This window comes from Oreochromis aureus, linkage group 9 (genome assembly GCF_013358895.1).
Source record: "Oreochromis aureus strain Israel breed Guangdong linkage group 9, ZZ_aureus, whole genome shotgun sequence".
Lineage (NCBI taxonomy): Eukaryota > Metazoa > Chordata > Actinopteri > Cichliformes > Cichlidae > Oreochromis > Oreochromis aureus.
In genome coordinates this window covers 29,112,370-29,133,335 of record NC_052950.1, presented here as the reverse complement: position 1 = coordinate 29,133,335, position 20,966 = coordinate 29,112,370, and the positions used below count along the sequence as shown (strand labels likewise).

Genomic DNA, 20,966 nt, shown 5'->3' with positions numbered 1-20,966 from the left:
AAGAGAGACAGAGATTAATAACAGATATGATTCGATGCAGAGAGGTCTATTAACACATAGTGAGTGAGAAGGTGACTGGAAAGGAAAAACTCAATGCATATAGTTAGGGCACCAGCCCTAACTATATGCTTTAGCAAAAAGGAAAGTTTTAAGCCTAATCTTGAAAGTAGAGATAGTGTCTGTCTCCCGAATCCAAACTGGAAACTGGTTCCACAGAAGAGGGGCCTGAAAACTGAAGGCTCTCCCTCCCATTCTACTTTTAAATACCCTAGGGACAACAAGTAGGCCTGCAGAGCGAGAGCGAAGTGCTCTAATAGGATGATATGGTTCTACAAGGTCATTAAGATAAGGTGGGGCCTGATTATTTAAGACAAGAGTGGTATGTTGGTCATATGTCCGTCCGCCAGGCAACGTAGTGGCGTACGAAGTAGCGCGAAAAACAAACTTCAAAGTAGCGCTACGCGTTCAGTGGGAGGCGTGGATGATGAGAGGCGATAAACTTGCGAAAAGCAAGTTATGCCCAACTCCACCAGTGGATTCTGACAGCGTGGAAAAGTGTGAAAACATCCATGATCACCAACGGATTTCGAAGGGCTGGACTGCTGCATGATGGAGAGGAGGACACCGCCACGGCCCTTCTGAGGGTGTTCAACTCTGACACTGACAACGAGGATTCCTTTGGTTTTGAAAGTGACAACAAAGTAGAGAAGCGGAGAGTGGATGACGAAGCCATCCTGAGCCTGTTCGTTTCCGACACTGGAGAAGAGGACTTTGGTGGTTTTAGTGCACAGGATGGTGGTGGTGAATGACTGACTTTTCTTCTTGTTAAAGCCGTGTCACTGCACCTGAGCCTAAAAGGTAGCCTGAATCTATTTTCTGGTGTGCTGTAGGTTATTGTTATGTACTACATTTGTTACTCATTTATGAAGCACAGTACATGTTTTGTACTTGTAATTACCGGTACTTGTACATATACCTAAAAAGTTATGCAAATATGTACCCATAACTTGTTTTTCAAAATATTAATAAAAGAGATGTGTCTCCAAACAGCCATCTCTTTCCTGACAATTCCCTTTGTGCATATTCTCTTACATATGATAAATCAACATTGAAGAAAGAAAGATGCCCAACGGATTTACTTTACCAAATTGACCATCCCAGCCTTGCCGTATCAGTCTATTTGATTCACCTTTTATTGTTTATTTTATTTTCACTTGCTGAATACGGGACAGACTTGACTGGGGAAAGAAAGGGAGAAAGAAAGAGGGAAAGAAAAACAGCTGAGAAGAGGGACGGGGAAAAAGGCAAAAACAAAACCAACAGAATAAGCAGACAAAAAATACATATATCGATCACCTGGATCACCTGTTGAGAAAGAAAAAAGAAAACAAACAGAAGAAAACGAGAGTAATAGAATAAACAACATCACAATGATATATGGGAATATGGCAGTAAATATTAAATGTTAAACATTATTGTGCTGCACGTAAGATCGACAACGCACAGTGTGCTTGGAGGTAGAAGCCAAAAAGGGTGTAGTTTGTGTGTGAGATCACCCGTGTGTACACCTGTGAGCATGGACAAGCTGGTTTATTTTTTAAAAGGTTCCTTCATGTAATGATCTGCTAGAGGGTGTGGGGGGCCACTGCCCCGTCCTCCAGGACATGAAGCAGGTATGGAGGAGATCAAGACTCCAGACATCCAGAGGCCCTCAGAACACAAGAGACCAAGGAAGACCAACAGACCAACTGTCAGTGTTTTTATATAACATTAAAGTACCTGAGTGTCAATGGAAAATTGTACTGTACTTAGTAGTCAGTATAATCTTTAATGATGTAAGTTTGGATATGGTAGAATACTGCATGTAATCATTTGTGTTTAGAAGTATATAGTTGTTGGCATATTGAAAGAATGTACCATCCTAGGAAGTTTGTAACAACTTTGTGTGATTCCAGAGTGTTCTGGTATTCACCCCCCACATCCTGGGAGCATGGGAAAGGACATACCTTGTCTTATTGTTTTACGGTAGGATTAACGTAGCTATGTCAGTTTTAGTCTAAGTGCCTTTTTTACATATAGATGAACTGTTGGATTTTCCAGACCAGCAGGTTTAGGGAAGTCATATATGGGGTCATGCTTTGACCACACACACACACACACACACGCACACACACACACACACACACACCTAAACATCCACATTCCAATGTAAAGAACAAACACCCACTGATGTATAAATAAAGACCAGGGCAGTGGCACGGCGCGAGTCTCAGAGCCCGCATTTCTGTGCGAGTTCTGTGGCGGCCCTTGCTTGCAAGTAACTAACTGCAGTGTGTGTTTCTCCTCTCTGATTCTCAACTGAAGAAGTGTTTTAGAATAAATCTCCTGATATTGTTTTGGTCCTCCGAGCCGGATCAGAAACATCAGAACTGTTGTTTGTGACTCTGTTCCAGGATCTGGCACACTGTTTCCTGACGCCGTGGAGCCAGCACCGAAGACTGTGCACAGCCCTCTTAGACGAGGAGGACCCGGGACGTTTGAGTCCGGGCCGGTCTGTTCCACGGCGGTGGGATTCAGTCTGACAATCCAAACCACAAGTGAGACGTCTGAGGGTGAGAAACACTATTTTGATATATAAAACGGCCGCAAAGGTTTAAAGAAACGTGATAAAATGGGTTTAAGTTCGCCAAAAGGAACTGTGTTTAGACCAGTTTTAGAGGTAGCTGAAATTACTTCGTGACAAATTAAAACACGTTGAGATAAAGAAATTAAATTAGGTTTAAGTTCGCCAAAAGGAACTGTGTTTAGACTGGTTTTCAGAGGTAGCCGTGAAATACTTTGTGACAAATTAGCGCGCAAATGTCTATGTGTGTGTGTGCGTTGTGTAACAGTAATCTGCATTAAGCTTAAGGTTGCTCAAATACAGTACAATGACATATGAGATGAAGTAAAATAGGTAAATATTTGAACTAATGACGTGCATAGAGGCACTTGACCTGTTTGAAAGACTGTCATCCTAATATGAGCCATTGTTGAGATATAGAGCACAGATATGAAAACAACTAATATGCTGAACCCTGTAGAGATGGACCGATCCGATATTACGTATCGGTATCGGTCCGATACTGACCTAAATTACTGGATCGGATATCGGTGAGAAATTAAAAATATAATCCGATCCATTAAATATAAAAAAAAACCACCTCACAAAACTTGCGACATGGCGTAACTCGGCTCATAACCGTAGCATGTCGGAGCAGTGTGCGTCACGTGATAGAGCGGCTGTGTGTATTTGTAGCCTTGCTCCCAAACCAGCATTTCATCTCCGAGGAAGTTATAGAGAGAAGTAAAGCAAATGTGTAAGTTCATCTCTGAATGTTTGTAAAGCATTCCCATGTTAAACTTAACAACCGATACATGGAGCGACTGCCTCTCTCTCTCCCTCACCTTCCTGCTGCTACTTCAATCGTGAAACTGCTTAATGATCAGCTGATCAGCTTTTCTGTCGCGAGTCCGTCTCTCTTCTTTGTTTTTGGTCCATTTTGGTCCACTTTGCACCAGAAAGAGAAACCAGCGGCGGAACAACAGCAGCACCTTTAAGCTTGATAAGCTGTTGTTAGAATTTATTTAATATTACTTTCTACACCAGGATCCTTTTCTAGTAGCTGACGGCTGGTAACTGTGCAGGGCGGATCTAGCAAAGTTTAGCCAGGGGGCGATAGGGCATGAACAGGGAAAAGGGGCACAAAGACATACTTTTCTTTCTTATTCTCATTTAAAATATCTAGCTTTTAATAAATAATTATCTGAATCTTACACCCAAAGTTTTAATCTGATGTAAAATGTATAGAAGTCCATTAGGCTACTGTATATAGTAACTGTTAAGTCTAATATACCCTAGTAAGCTAGTACTTTTTCCTTTGGGAAGGTACCGTCTGTGCAGTCTACAATTCTGTTGAAGACAGATGTTGAATCTATTTAATTATTCTTGAAAAATAATTTAATTCTGTGCATTTTTTTTCACCCTGCATCAAATTAAAGTTGATTACATCGATTAAGCATCATGAGGTGGAGGGTGGGGGGTGGTTCCCTTTTTTTTTTTTGCTGGGAGTTTGCAACCCTATTAGTTAGGTTGCTTAATATTTCTGCTAAGTACTCTTTAAAATACCAGAATAGGGAGGATGGAGTAGGTTTAAGTTTATTAGATTGATCAGTGTTGCTGAACTATGAAATATTTTGGGTGCAGTGTATTTTTTTACATACAGGTATAACAGAATAGCTTTAGTGTTGTTGTTTATTTAAACTTGAGTATGAACTTATACAAAATGCAGCAAGATATTAAAAAAACAGTTTTATTGATTAAAAAACACACTATATCGGATTCATATCGGTATCGGCAGATATCCAAATTTATGATATCGGTATCGGACATAAAAAAGTGGTATCGTGCCATCTCTAGAACCCTGTATGAAACCGCTGAAAACTACATGATGGAGGAGCTGAATTGAATATGAAAGTGCAAGTCTTTGCCACTGTGGGCAAAGCACGCAACCACTGTGTGAGGTTGCGTTGCTGTCTCTTCTGAGCTGATGAGCAAGCTACACATTATCAGATCAGGAGCTGGCTGAGAACTCATCAAAGAGAGGGAAACAGAACTTTGATAACTATGATAACTGGAGTGTGCAGCGTTTTCGTGAGTTCTTTCAGATGCTCAGCAGTTTTCCTGTCTCTTGACTTATGTGTGTAGAGTGTTTATAGCATCAGCATCATGTTTTTGTTTATTTGTTTTGTTGGGTTGAAAACTAACTAGATAAACTTGTGATCATACTTATGGATCACCATCATCAGTCATATGGTTTATATATGCAGATGAAAAAGTGAGTGTGAATGTGTCTGACGTCGCAGTGTGTGTGTGCGCTGTGTAAAAGTAACTTTTAAGCCTCCAATTGTGAGAGCGGTGATTCTGTAGGTCACTATGCAAAAAAAAAAAAAAAAAAAAAGTGTAGAGTAAAGAAGAGACAAAATTTACATTGAAGATGAAAAAAAAACAATCATAGAGAAAAGGAGGTTTCAAAAAAAAAGAGAGAGTTCTGTGTGTCGGTTAAGCAGTGATGATAATAATGAAAAATGTCTTAGTTTTGTCACTTTCAGATGAAAAGCAGACCTGGATCGATTTTCCACATGCAGCGGTCGGAAGAAAGTTATAGTTTTACACCATTGGAAATGTTCAGGCCAATTTCTGGCTAACTTATGTACAGCACCATGTGTTCCTCAACCTCATAAGCGAGCTCTCACTCCTCCCTGAAGACAAGGAATGCAGTTCCAAAGAGCAATAACATGGCAGATAAAGAGACAGCAGCAAAGTCCTGAGCAAAGAGTCCCAGCAAGCAGCAGCAGTGTGGACAAACAGCATCGGAGAAGAAGAGCAAACCCATCATCCTGACTGATTGGATGAATGGCACTGTGTTTCCAACAAGCTGCAACTTCACTGTGCTTGTGAAAAGAACGTTTGAGGAGAACTGAGGAGACTGTTGGAAGTTGACATTTGCCACCTTTGGAGAAAATGGCAAGAAGCATACTTTAACAGCTAAAATTCAGTGGCGAACCATCCTACCTTTGTTAATAAGGGCTAGAAACATACTCTGACGGGTGACATTAAGTGCCAAACCATGCTACCTTTGTGAATGTTACCTATAAGCATAATTTAATGGGTAAAATGAAGTGGCAAACCATCCTGGCTTTAAGAATATGAGCTACAAGCATACTCTGATGGGCAACGTTAAGTGGCAAACCACCATACCTACTTTAGTTTGTGCTGGAATTACTCTGTGCCAGCAGAAATGTGCAGAAACTACCTACGGTAGGACGTTTTGCCAAAGTAGGATGGTTTGTCAGAACACCGGCATGGAGGGTCCAGACACTCCCACGGCGCAGATTTGCTATCCCCACAGAGCGTTTCTGGTGTGGCTTATGGAAAATACAGCCTGTTTCTCTGCTCCCGGTAAGCATGTCTGTTGTAGCCTGCGCTTTATAATTGTCTCTTTGTTTATTCAAACAGTGTTTAAAATGTGACTCGTTTGTTATCCAAAAACATTTGATCTATGTTACTGATTTAAAATTATATGTATATATTTCAAGTTTTTTAGCTCAAACAGACTCTTGAGCATATTCATATAGCAAATCCACATAACCAGTCTGCAGCCTAATGTACATCTTTTAAGTGTATGTTAATCAGTACATGAAGCGTAGCTCTGAAAAGAGTCCATCATTTGTGAATTTACTGATTTGTTTTTAACTGCAGTTTTCACAAACTGTGGATGATGAAATCCTCTTTATTTTAGAAAATGTCTTTAAACTATCGCTGTTCCTACTTACTGAGTTCCCAAGCTACTTTTTTACTATGTGAATAAACTATTCGAACTAGAAAGGATTTAAAGACACATCTTAATTGAAGAAAAGGTGAAAAATTTGGAATGAAATTTATGTGACTGTTCATCTAAAATCCAGCAGAGAGTGAAAATCCAAAAGCTGCTGCAATCCTCTGCATTAATGATCTCTGTTTCTCTCTTTCTCTCTTTCTGTGTGTGTGTGTGTGTGTGTGTGTGTGTGTGTGTGTGTGTGTGTGCTCACAGAGGGGAGGTCACGACAGGAGTTCCCTGAGTTGACACGTATGAACCATAAAGTCAGTTTGGACTGAGGAGCAGTTGGTAAACACAGAAGTACATCCAACCTTGACAAAATTTCTTGTTTATCTACTTGATGCACATTGCATGCACAAGAATCCAAATCTCTGTATCACAATGATTTCATTAAAGCCTTATTATTTTATGGGGGCAATATCACAAATTACCGTAGATCATTAATAGGGAACAAAAAAGAAGGATCACATCGGCAATGTTGCTGGGAGACAGAAGTCTTGACACGTGCTTATAACTTAAAACACAAAAAACTCAGTTACAGCTGGTAAGATTTATGGTATAAACCAGACTTTCACAGTCTGCATCTTTACAGGGTTGTTTTCTGCTTTTGTTCACTCCTAGTGTGATTAAAAAACAACAACCACAAACACAGAGCCCACTAACTATTAGCCGCTTTCCCCCCTAAACAGTCAGTTGACTGAGAGAAATGCAATCCATTATTGTGAACGCTGAAGGAGATGTGCTCCATAGTCAAACTTATATTTCCTTAACTTACATCCTATGTTCTGTTTAATTCCGGCATCCCTTTATGGTTTGATGGAAAATTGATTAAACCATTGCTCAACTTATGTCTGAATGACGGCAGATAATTCTGATGAAACTGACCCTGTAAGCACTTTGCAGCTGAGTCGAGGGCTCGTGGAAATAAGGTCAGGAGGTTTCCGGCGTGAGTGCGCGTGCGGTCTGTCCATTTGGGACGTCTGACAGACACATTAGTGCAACTCAGAGTGTGAGCAGCAACTCCTGTATACTAAACATAAGAAAAGTAATTTGTAGTGCTTCTTTTTTTTAAACCGAGATTCCAGGGCTCATGCATATATGGTTTTGTTTTATTCAAAAACAGGTTATTTTAGCGATCGTGTAACTGTGTCCTTGACCTTTTTACCGGCTTGAGGAGTTGGTTCCCTGGTGCAGATATTTGGGATGGTTCAAATGCAGAGTCTCCAAATGCAAACAACAGGATATTTTCCACGTTATTTCTTAAATGTGTTTAAATGGGATGGGATGATGTAAAAGTAATAAACAATAAATGTAAATCTGTTTTTTTTAAACTTTGCAGACTCATTTACCCACTCCAGTGACAGCGATAAAAAAGATCATGGCTTTAAAGAGATTGTGAACAAAATGCATTACATTTTGTTTTTTGCTACATTAACAACTTTTCCAACTCTGATTCTCTGCAGGACCAACACGGACATCAGTTTAGACTGAAATCCAGTTCCAACGGCACATGCAACATGTTCAAGCTTGCACGGAGGCATCTTTCTTTCAGCTTAACGAGTGAACCGTCAGCTCGTTCAAACACACGTTAAAGTCCGTTTGGCTCGACACCACCGAACAGAGGCAGCAATATAACATAGCTAACATTAACAGTGCAGTGAATCCTGCTTGTGCCGTGATATTCAGGACTGCAAACCGAGCAGCATCACTGACTTTCAGCTTGTGTTTGTGGATATATGACTGACTTTAATTATCCATGAAATCATCACATTCTCTGTAAGATTAAGGTCGACTATTTAACGGCGAATATTTTAAAGTAAAGGCTTTAAAACCAAGTTAGTACAAACATCACTAATGACACATAACTTTGCCGACATGTGGCCAACAGTGATGTTTTAAAGTTCTTCATTATTAAACATTTACACATAAATAAGTGACATAATATTCAGTAAGGCAAGTTTATTTATAGCACAATTCAACAACAAGGTCATTCAAAGTGCTTTAAAGAGACATTAAAAAACAAAAACAAATAAAAAGCATGATTTAAAATTGATTAAAAAAAATTAAGCTTAAAAGTGTGGATTTGGTGCTTTATTCAAATGCAGCTGAGAACAGGTGAGTCTTCAACCTGGATTTAAATAAACTGAGTGTTTCAGCTGATCTGAGGCTTTCTGACAGTTTGTTCCAGATATATGGAGTAGTGATGGGTCGTTCGCGAACGAAATGGCTCTTAGAGCCGGATCTTTGAAGTGAACGACGCTAGCCGTGGGTTTTTTTTTTCTTTCTCTCACCCTCTCTCTCTCTCTCGCACTTTTTTTTCTGCTTCACTCCGCACGCGAGCCTTGTGCTTTGCGCTGGGCAGAGGGGGGAGGGGCGGTAGTTACAGTCGCAGTAGCAGAGGAACAGAGCGGGAGGGAGAGAGAGAGAAAGAGATCCAGGGACAACAACGTCACATTAGAAAGGTATAGTAATCATCCACAACTATTTTCAGTTGCAGATGATAAAGGATTCAGAAAGTTTATTCATGCAAGCCCATATGACAGAGAATATGCATCTTCTTTTTCATATCTTAATTTATATTTAATTGTGCTGTGGTTTGCAGTGTTTTGTGTTGTTTCATTTTAAATTTGTTTAAAAGGAAAAGCTAAAAATTTAAATAGTTAAAAGTTGAACAGTGACTAGTTGGTTTTTGTATTATATGATTTATTTATTACATTTTATGTGGAGTGACTAAATAAAAGTATATTTACGGTGGCCCCTAGAGACAGAGCAGCAAGTACATACTCCAAAACACGTAAAAACTCCAAAACACATAAAAACTCAGGCTACGTCCACACGTACCCAGGTATTTTTGAAAACGGAGATTTCTAAAAATGTCTATTTTCGAAAACTCCGTTTTTGCATTTACGTGGATGAGGAAAACGGAGAAAACGCAGCGTCAAAGATGTGCGCCTTTTTTGACGTCACACTGTGCGCCACGTTTTGTTTCAGTGAAATGAATTTCTATAATACTGTTACTGTTAATTGTACTCTCTGCAGTGTTTAAATGCTTACATATACACACACAGTTACTGTCCCTCCACACATACGACTCAGTTCTGCTTCTATGCCCCATCTTTGTTTACTATTTCCCACCGAGGCTTCTAGACTTCTGATTGGCCAACATTTCTACACGTTTAGGAATATATTGGCACCTGTTGCTTTGGCATGTTCCTAGCAGCGTTTTCCTTCATTTCTGCATTTACATGTGGACGGGATTATTTTTTAAAACAAAAACAGAAAATCTCTGTTTTCAAAAATACCCGTGTACGTGTGGACGTAGCCTCAGAAGCACGTAAAAACTCCAAAACATGTACAAAAGACAACAGAAGTGCTCCAGAATGCTAGGCGCAGTGTTGAGCTTTTGTTACCTAGAGGCTACACAAGCCAGCAAGTACCAACGACCGGTGTGTGGTAGTAAGAGGTAAATGAACTTTTTTTTAAATTATTTGAATATATATGAGTGCTTGTGTATAAATACACAAACAATACACATATGCTTTCAATTGTGTAATTTAAGTGATCTAGGTAGCTCTGTTTTGGAAGTTCAGTTCATGCTAGAAATGTGTTTTAGAGTTTGTACATGCTTTTTGGAGTTTGTACGTGTCTCTAGGGGCCACTGTATATATTTATTTATAAACATATATAAATAAAACCACTTTTTTTACATTAGTAATTCCTTTTGTGCATAATTTTATATTATTGTAAAAATAAATAAATTAAAGCAACAAAACAACCTGAAGAGCCGGTTCGGAGCCGAAAGAACCGGCTCTTTTTAGTGAGCCGAGCCGAAAGAGCCGGTTCTCTAAAAAGAGCCGGAAATCCCATCACTAATATGGAGCATAAAAGCTGAATGCAGCTTCTTTGTGTCTGGTTCTGGCTCTGGGAACTGATAAAAAAAAACAGATTCAGGTGACCTGAGGGATCTGGAAGGTTCATACTGGGTCAGAAGGTCACTGATGTATTTTGGTCCTAAACCATTCAGAGATTTATAGACCAGCATCAGAACTTCAAAGTCTATCCTCTGACGGACAGGCAGCCAGAGTAAAGACCTCAGAGCTGGACTGGTGTGGTCCACTTTTTTGGTCTTAGTGAGGACTCGAGCAGCAGCAGAGTTCTGAATGAGCTGTAGTTGTCTGACTGATTGTTTAGGTAGACCTGTAAAGATGCTGTTACAGTAATCAAGCCTACTAAAAATGAATGCATGGACTAGTTTTTCCAGGTCCTGTTGAGACATCATATGAGTACTTACTTTTAAACGTTTACTCTTTGGCTGCTCTGCTTCCACTGTTTTTTTTTCCGGCAAAATTATCCACACCCACCGCCGCGCTATGTAATCTGGGATATGTTGGGCCACGAAGTCTACACTGACACATCCTTAAAATTCAGGGAAATGCAGACCCTGAATTGGGATACAGCCCAGGAGTGACATGTTTAGCCACATGTTCTCCTTAAGTTGCTGGCTGTCTGAGTGGTGTCCAAGAAACGATGTGGGCTTCATAGATAATTGGCAAACCTTCTGGAGGAAACCTGGTCTTGTTAGGAGAGACGGCATCCATCCCGCTTTGGATGGAGCAGCTCTCATTTCTAGAAATATGGACAAATTTATTAAACCCCCCAAAATATGACTATCCAGAGTTGGGACCAGGAAGCAGAGCTGCAGTCTTACACGCCTCTCTGCAGCTTCTCTCCTCCTGAAACGACAGCCTCAACACAGCATTTAATCTGTTATTAGACTATTAAATATTTCACTTTAATGTTGTAACTATGCGGTCACTTCTGTCTTTAAACAAAATATTTTCCAGTTACAGAAATCATGAAGTCCAAACTAAAGTGTTACTGATGCTATATGCATTTTATATAAATAATCGATGATGGTACTGACATGAAGGAAGAGAAAGTTACAGGTTGCATCCTTTGAGTTTGTCTCGGTGCCTTTGGGCGATTTTCAGAAGGACAGATGTTTCTGTTCAATTCTTAAATCCATTTTTTCCAAACACAAACACTATTTTAAAGCTTCTAAAGAGTAAAATATTAATAATAATTAAATAACAGTAATAAAAACAAAAGCTCTCAGATCCATCAAACCAAGCAGCAGAAAGAACAATAAGAGAAGAGAAAACTTTAACCTGTAGACTTTATTATGTTCCAGCTGCTCTACAGACACTGTGACCTCGAACTTAAGCAGGTCGTAAAGTATGTGCAGCTCAATAACTTCATAATTAGACCCTGTGGTATTTAGGCAGCAGAACAACTAAGAATAACAACTACAAATAATGTTTTTAGGTTTCTGTTGTACTGCAAGGTTCTGTACAGGAGAACCAAACCAAGAGCAAATATTACGTCTCATTTACACCAAAGCATGAAGAGCCTTCAAAATGTATCAAATTGAATCATCTTCGTTTAGATGCAATTAGAATCATATAGAAATGAAAGAGTATAAATATAAATCCAGAGCAAAGATATCCTCTAAATCAGCGTAGCACATGTGCAGCTGCTGGGATTCACTTAAGCATTCGGCTCGTCACTGTTGCAGATTTTTCTCTCGCTGTTCTGGCTCACAGCGCTGCAAGCACAAAAATAAATATCCTCAAAGGTGTGAAAAGGAGCTAATTAGTAAGAGTATTGTTACTCTCCCCAGGAGTAGTCCAGCAGTAGAAATCAGTCCAATAACAAGGTGTGTAACATCTAGCAGGGTGACAAAAAAACCCAGGGTAACTTCTAAGGACCTCAACGTCTCTCTCACATTGCGTTTTGTAAACATGTTTCCATTTGTCACTTCAGTCTTTACTCTGAAATACAGGAAGAGAAATCATGGCTGAAACAATTTCTCATGAAACCAGGGGTGTGGTCCAACAGTCAGTTTTGGTGAGGAAGGTTCCTAACTGAGAGAAGTGACCCAGAAGTATCTGTGTAGGAGCCACAATGAATCAAGATCATGAGCTTTATTAACTGATCAAAGTCTATTCTTTCATCTTCTGTATTATTCAGTTTGCATTGGTAATGCCCATTATTGTAATGCTTTTTTAAGATGATCAAAACTTTATTTTACTTTGGGTTAGCTGAGATAAGTGATGGATGGAGGGAATTTTACTCCAGCCACAGAAATCCTAAACAGGAAGGAGGAGCAGAGTTACAGTGGATCACTATCCAGCAGGGAAACAAGATTTATTTCAATTTCTTGGCCATGAGTGAGATTTACTAAGTGGGCAAATTAGGGTGACGAAACAGTTCCAGAGTGATCTATTAATAGTGCACCAATTTACATTCAGAGATGCATGCAGCCAGTTCAGCCACGAGACTCTGTGAAGTTTTGGTATAAGGGATAAATCTTCTGACCAAACCTGCTGGGACTGTGTGAGGTCCTGAGGCTAAGAGTAAGGATTTATCCACAGGAGAGCTGCGTTCTTACAAACCATCCCACTGTGTAAACCTGAGCTGTATGATGTGTACAAGGACACAAAACATTATTTACCATCAGATCCCGAGCCCTCCATGTGTTAATCAAGAAACTGCTGCTGTGCTACACCCATAAATAATGAATAAATTAGGAGCTAAAGCTAAAAGGACAGTTTATTTGTACCATCTTCATGTGAACACATTCAAGAACATCACAGATGAAAGAAACATTAAAAACTTCCACACTACATAAAGCAAGAAAAATAGTCTTTCAATTGTCAAATGTCAAACACCTCCAAGACTCTCTTTGAACTCTTTGAAAGAACTAAAAACCTTTATTCTCATGGTCCAATCATGAGTGAACTCCCCGATGAAGCCTTGTGTGCTAAAACATGTCAGAGTTTTAAAGGTTAAACATGAGTTTCCAAAACGTTTTGCTGGAGAACAATGAACTATTTGACTGAGTTTCAGTTATTTACAGACGAGCAAAACCAGGACAGAGAAAAAAGGACAAAACTGACTCAGTAAAACGACAGAAAATAAGATCCCATGTAAATCTGTATTATGTAGAAGTTCAGCCCAGCAACCAGTTCAGTTCAACACAAATTAAAATGATTCTATCTGAACTCTGTGGAGCCTGATCTCAAGCTTTTTGAGTCTGACACTGAAACCAGAGGATCTTTCTGTCTCTTCAGATTCACTGTGATCCAGTGATGGGAGTGATTTCAGCCCTGAGTGATCACGCTGATGTTTGCACAGAGCAGACAATGAGGTGAATGTTTGGGCACATTGGTAACAGTGAAACAGTTTATTAGTAACGTGGGATCGTTTGTGTTTGGAGTATGAACTGAGATTCCTGAAGCTCTTGTCACACTGGTCACAGCTGTAGTTTCCTTCCATGTGTGTATGTTCATGATAGTTACGATTACCTGAACGTGAGAAGCTTTTGTCACAGTGTCTGCACTTGTATGGTTTCTCTCCTGTGTGGACTCGTTTGTGTGTTTTAAGCTCAACTGCAGTGGTGAAGGATGACCCACACTGATCACAGAGGTGCTTTTTAACCCCACTGTGAATCAGTTCATGGCGTTTTAAGTTACCTGATGTGGTGAAGCTTCTCCCACATTCTTTGCAGTATTTCAGTTTGTCTCCAGTGTGTCTACGTTGATGTCTTTTTAGGGTGTCTTGCCAACTGAAAGTTTTTCCACAGAGGTCACAATGAAAGTCTTTCCCACCACCACAGTGATGACAGGGTTGAGAACTGGATCCATCTGTGTCGCTCTGCTTCTAAACAAAGACACAAAGACAGTGTAAGTCAGTCCTTCAACATTTTATCCTGAACGTCGCCTGAAATAAAGAGCATCTCTGCAGACGTCCAATTACATTTGACTGTTTCAGTTAACACACTCAGTTTACTGGGCTGCAATAACTACAATACTACCACCATAATACTACAGTAATACTAAAATCATAACTGAAATGAAAATCTGAATAATCACTCAGAGCTGCTTTTCCATGCAGTAGAATTGCTAACATGCTAACACAGTTTAATGAGCAGAGTTGTTCCAAACAGTCAGGCTAAAATGACAAGATAACAATATAAATACATACCTCACAGTAACTGCACTTGTAGAGTCTCTTTCTGGTGTGGATCTGTTGGTGTCGTCTCAGGTGACGTGGAGATTTAAAAGTCTTCTCACACAGGTCACATTTATAAGGTCGTCCCTCAGTGTGGGTAAACATGTGTCGTTTTAACTCTGTGTGAGTTATAAACTGTTTGCCACACTGTTCACACCAGTACACATCATGTCTGGTGTGAATGCGTAGGTGTCTATTTCGGTGCCCTATCAGGCTGAAAGTTTTTCCACAAATGTCACAGCTGTATGCCTTAATTCCAGAGTGGGTAACTAGATGCCTCTGTAAGTTGCAACTTTGAGTAAAAGCTCTGCCACACTGATCACAGCTGTACGCTTTAACTCCACTGTGGATGAGTTGGTGTGTTTTCAGGGAATCCTTCCTGGAAAAAGACTTTCCACACAAGTCACAGCAGAACGGTCTCTCTCCAGTGTGGATGACCTGATGCAGTTTTAGTTTGGACCTCACAGTAAACTCCTTCCCACACTCGTCACAGGTGTATGTTTTCTCTCTCTTTCTTCTGTGAGGTTTGTCGGCCTCCTGAGAGCGCTGACTTCTCGCTCCATGTTGGTCCTGCAGTGACAGAGATACAAACAGAGGCAGTGAGTGAAATGCAGTCGTGGAACAAACTGAACCTTCAAACTCCCTCCATTAACACTAGTTTTAAACCTGAAGGTGGAGTGTGGCACCAAACACCTTAAAGGTCTCTTATCACCACCTGCTGGTAGTTCTAACACATTACATCCAACCTGGTGTTAAAAATAATTCATGACTATTTAAAAACACTATCCCTCCTGATTGTGTACACACACACACACACACACACACACACACACACACACACACACACACACAATTATTTTATAATTTATATTATTTTGTTGTTTCCTATTACATATTTCTACAACTTTTATAGATTTATACATAATTATTCAGTGATAATAAATCGTATGTTTGTTTATTTGTTTATTCAAAAGGAACCCCATTAGCTTCCACAACAGATGTTGCTCGTCTTCCGTCAAATACAATCACATAAAATATTACACAATAAAGTGGATTCAAAATATCCACATAATTTGGCTCTTACATCCACAGTGAGGTTTCACAAATGTTAAAATATAAGCAATCAATAATAATAATAATAATAATAATAATATCAATAACATTGAGACACATTAGAGTAATTTCAAAAACAAATCCTCTCTTACAAAATTTACAACAACTAAAAGCTCTTTAAATTGACTTTTAAGTTTTCATTGAAGTTTTGAATAGTTGTTAATTCTCTAATTTTATAAGGCAATTTATTCCACTTGAAAGTTGCTCTAAATGTAACATTTTTACAAAAAGTTACTTTTAACTCGAGCATTTACTAAATTGCAGTTTGTTGAAAACTGTGTAATATGATTATGTATTTCATCTGGATACTGCAGCTGAGCAGAAATAAATGTGGTGTGTTTAACAGAATTGTTTTCTTTATAACTACAAGTAAGCCACAGAATATTTTAGCCTGTACAGGAAGCCAAGAAAGTTGATTATGCATTTTATCAATATTAGTATAGTATGAACATCTTAACACTAATCTGGACGCCTTATTCTGGACTAACTGAAGTCTGTTAAGATCTGTCTTATTAGCTGCTGACAAATGATTGAACAATACTCCAGATGAGACATTACTAGTGCATTAATGACATCTTTCATAATTGAAGAAGTGATACAGAAAGAGCATTTCATAGCCATAGCTATGCCTTGTCCCATTTTCTTAATAACAGAGTCGATGTGCTGAGACCATGAAAGGTGGTGATTTATGGTAACTACTAATGAGCACCTGCAATCGTTCTGGTGCTGTGACATAAAAACAATACCCTGACCCCTGACTCTGGCACACAGTTTTACCTCTTTTACTCATTTTAATGTGTGATTAGTGCAGGATCAGCTGGGCCATATCATACCGTTCATAGTAATACCGGTATAATGTTGGGCAACGATAGGAAAGCGAAATATGACGATAGAATATGGGTAAAATGCGCATGTGCAGTGCCTTTGTTTTCACACGCACATGGAGGAAAAAGCATGGCGGTGACGGAGAATGAAAAGGGTGAAAGTGGATCGTTGAATGAAACAGATGAACCAGAATTGGTGTGTAAAAATGCTGCAACTTCAGTCGTGTGGAACTGGTTTAGCTTTCGTCCGTCAGATACACAACAAACACTATTTGTGGTAGAGCATGCTAGCAGGCCGTCGTTATTACTGTGTTTTTTGTGGAGTTGTAAAGTATTTTGTCTAGTGTCAATTATATCGTCAGTTATATTGTTATCGCAAATTTTCAAATGTATATCGTGATAAATATTTTTGGTCATATCGCCCTGCTCTGTCTGTCACCTTCTGTGTTGAGCTCATTGTTTTCTCTGTAGTGGCTGAGCTGAGTCCAAGTAGCTGAAAATGTTCCTCTGCTGCTCCGTCAGACTCTTCTCCTCCTGCTGATCAGCTGGGACACAAAACAGATCTTTGTTAGGCTCCACACTGCACTGAAGAGTCAAAGTGTCTCATATGTTCATCTGACAAGTAAAAGAACACATTTTGCTTCCCGAGGTGGGCAACTTATTGGAAACAAACACAAAAGGTTTGAGCACTGATACCTGGCATTGCTGGCATTGAAAGATGCAATGCCAGCAATGTGGATTGTCAAGACTAAAACCAATCATTAAGCAAAGACAACAGGGATCATTTCTTTCTGTTTATTTAGCATTCGCAACATTTGTAGTTGCCTTCTGTACAGGGGAAGTCCACACACACTGTGTGGTACTGCCATCCGCAGAAGGTGCATTCAATCTCTGTAAGAAAAACTAGATTGTCTGAGACTGAAATGATACTAACAAAAGGAGTGGTGATTTGTAAAACTTCAAGTGTATGATAAGGTGAAAACAAATACACAATTGCATGTCATGTAGTTGAAGGTTTTTTTTTCTTCTTTTGGAAGACTTGAAAACACTGAAAGTTACAAATGTATTGTGCTTGAAACAAATTCAAAATAGGTGATAAAGCCAGCTGCACATGTGTGTCACAAGTAAATCTGGCTGTATAATAAACAGAAACAAGTGATCCCTGCTGTCTTTGCTTAATGATTGGTTTGAGTCTTGACAATCCACATTGCATCTTTCAATATGTTTGTGGGTAGATTTGAATGCACCAGTGTAAGTGCAGCCACTCAGACTCTACTCAATGTGGTCATAGAAACAGGTGCAGATGTGTCATGAGTTAATCTAGTAGTAGGCTATGGTACTTGGCCACAGGTGGCAGTAGTGGACTGACCTCCATTGGAGACTGCTCCAGCTGCTATGTGATAGTGGATCTGCTACAAATTGAAGATCATATGCAAGTTTTGGAAATTAACCCTTGTATTATGTTGAAAAACAAAAAAATGACATTGATTTTGTTGCGGGTCATTTTGACCCGTACTGTGTAAATCCACTCAGAATTGTTAAAAAACTGCAATAAAACAATAGCAACTTTATTTTCCATTAGATAAACACGTAGAACACAGACATACAACAGTTTGACTTTCCATAACTATTTTTAGGAACAATTTGGTTTTTCGTCCTTCCAAACACATTTCTTTTGAACTTGCCCAACGTTCTCAGTTTTTCAATGTTCAACATTTTCAATTTTGTCCACATGATGGACAGAATGTAACTGTGTGCAGTCTGCAGATGTACTTCTTGCATATCTCACAAAAAGTGCTTGTTTTAAAACAGGAATCTTCCTAACTAAGATTTAAAACAAAAGATTTCTACGTCTCCTCCAGACTCAAAAACAAATGACAAACCAATCGACACACCCGAGTCACTGACTTTCTTCAATCCACTCACTCTCACTGGCTCTGTTTATTACTAATCACTGTGTAACTGCTGTAATTTCACAGTAACTGCCATCTCCTTACAAATGTTCATTAGATTAACCACACTTATACAGACTGTATATAACTACCAACTCTCCAGCCATGTTGATGGATTGCCTATGTTGGCCGGAAATATTAATTTCCAGAGAAAAGACACAGGCAGACTATGCTTATGACATGTGATGTGACAACACTAATGAAATATTGATGTGTCGTATTTGTCCAAGGCGTATTTCATTGTTATGGAAAAAGAGAATTTTAAAATCATGATGAACAGGGGTGGTGATTTCTATGACTTTGTGTAATATAATTTGGAATTTTGTACAAATGTAGGCCAATAATAAATACATGATATCATTTCATTCATTTCAAAGGTTTATTTGCATGATGCACAAACAGACACAATTGAAAGGTACAAATGTGTTGTATATGAAACGAATTCAAACGTGGTGCAGATTTGTGTCACAAGTTGATCTGGCTGTAGGCTGGGGCACTTGGCCAGAGGTGGCGCTGGTTGATTCGAGTCCATGTTGGTGCACACAAAGTAAACTGCACGCTTTAGTTGTGAAGCAAAAACGCTGAAATCGGAGTAATAACACGTTCGAGGGGAACGATAACGACGACAAGAGTCTCCCGATCGTTTACTCTTGCTGTCCTGTGAACAGCATCGGCGTGGTGTTAATTGTTTGCCGTTTTCGCGATCGCGTCGTGCATGAGACTATCACCAGGTAAACGCGCGACATTTTTAAACATTTTGTTGTTCAACAGCATCAAGACTGACGGAGTGTGTTTGAGATAACCTCACCATTCTTCTTTGGCAGTAGTAGTCTTTAGCAGCGTTTAAATAACCTTTATCAGATTTGATGTTTTTGTTACAGACTTTTCAAAAAAGTGTTTTGCTTTTCTTTCACAAATGTGGGGGTTAAATTGTGTTAAAATGAACTAAACAGTGATGTCATGTTTTGTGATGAGGACCCAGGCACAGAGAGACTTGATGAATTTAAGAATCTTATGATTTAATAAGGAAATTTGCAGACTTGCACAGAGAGGGTAAAATTATGATGACTGATAATGGAGATGAAGACAACAGACGATGAGGACAGGGAGGAACAGGGGTTTAAATGCACCAAGGAGACAGTCAGAGGGAACACGGGACAACGGGAGACATTTAAGGATGCAGGGACTGACAGAGACGGGGAAGAAGTCTCATCGTGACGAGTAAAGTTTACCTTGCCTGGATGGGCAGCTCTCTGGGTGCTCAGCACCCCCAAAGCTCTGATCTTAGAATGGCCCCTGATGGTGGCTCCGGGAGATTTTAGGGAGGGGCCCTGAAATTCTGGATTCTAACGGGAAAATCGGGAGGGTTGGCATGTATGGTTGTGGCAACATCACTAACCTTTTCAAACACCTCAGAGTAAATCATATCACAGAATATGTCGAGTGTATGTTGAGGCGAACTGAAGAGGAGGACGGGGACAGGTGCTGCTAGGGCGAGACAGACGTCTCTCACGGAGTCCTTTAGTGCTGCAGGCAGGCAAGGTGTTCAAATAGCGCACAACTTTTTTATTTCTATATGATGAATTCTGCATTATTAAGTGATAAGAACAAGTAATCTGATGTCCTGTAATCATTTTGATGCTATAATTTGAGATACAATAAATAAAATAAGTTTTTGTACAAAGTATCAGTGTCGGATCAGTATCGTCGATACCACCCTGAATATTACTTGGTATTGGATCGGAAAGGAAATCAGTGGTATCGCACATCACTACTCCGCAACTGCCTCGTTTGAGTTTTGGACGAAATGGATTCTGGGATATTGCATTTCGTCATTTCGAGCTGATTGGAGACAAGAACAGCCAATCAGATATTTTTGCATCCAAGTCTGTGATTGGCTGGTTTTGTGGCACAACTATAACGGTGTAGAGAAAGAGTTGAGCGCGCACGGGCAGAAATGTTGAGAGCGCGAGCAACACATTGCGAGCGAGCGCAAATGCAAACGCTGAGCGAGAGGGGCTGCTATTGTGTGTATGTATGGATAATAGCAAACACTGAAATACATTTTTTGCACGCAGAAATGAATTTTGTTCACTCAAATTCAGCTTTTCTTTGCTCAAAATTTGTCCTCAAAATACAACACTTGCACCTGCAAACTTTCTTTTTACGTGCGCTCAGAATAGTGGCACAAAAGTAACGCCATACCCGAGAGCCGTCGCCAATCCCCTTCAAGCCCTTCCCCAAACTGCAGCACTATTCACATTCCTCATCGTTACCAAGGATGTGGTCCCTTCTAGTGAAATCTATTGTTTGCACACTTACACACACACAGCTGCTGTTTCCTGTTTTGCTACACTCTGGAGAGTCTCGCCTTTAACGGTCTTCTCTCACAGAGAGCAACAGAAAACTTCATTCAGAAAACTTCGAAAAACTCGAGATTCACTGAACTCAGTTCAAAGTTACCTTGGCACTTACCTTTAGATGTGAGAGGTAGTGATGGTCCGCTTGAAGATGACGCTCCGGTGCGTGTGTCAAAAAGATCAACACGCTGCTTCAGAAACACTGTGTCGAGGCTTGATTCGTTT

At 39.7% G+C, this 20,966-nt stretch overlaps 1 protein-coding gene across 2 annotated transcripts; it reads right to left on the bottom strand.

Annotated features, from left to right (window-relative positions):
• Window positions 1-11,734: 11,734 nt before the first annotated feature.
• Window positions 11,735-20,966, bottom strand: LOC120441875 (gastrula zinc finger protein XlCGF42.1-like). 2 transcript variants are annotated; one of them, XM_039617370.1, is made up of 4 exons: window positions 16,869-16,896; window positions 14,466-15,062; window positions 13,955-14,141; window positions 11,735-12,024 (listed from the first exon to the last, which is right to left on the bottom strand). In XM_039617370.1, the coding sequence occupies exons 1-4, from the start codon at window positions 16,884-16,886 to the stop codon at window positions 12,017-12,019; spliced, it is 810 nt and encodes a 269-aa protein (XP_039473304.1). In that variant the 5' UTR covers window positions 16,887-16,896; the 3' UTR covers window positions 11,735-12,016. The 2 variants fall into 2 exon arrangements, 1 of the variants encoding a protein (XP_039473304.1); XR_005614337.1 differs by lacking the exons at window positions 11,735-12,024; window positions 13,955-14,141; window positions 14,466-15,062; window positions 16,869-16,896 and adding exons at window positions 16,918-16,974; window positions 20,857-20,966.

Coding starts and splice junctions, on each gene's coding strand:
- LOC120441875 (XM_039617370.1), bottom strand. Junction 14,142..14,465: donor ACAAGTGCAGTTACTGTGAG/GTATGTATTTAT, acceptor GTCTTTGTTTAG/AAGCAGAGCGACACAGATGG.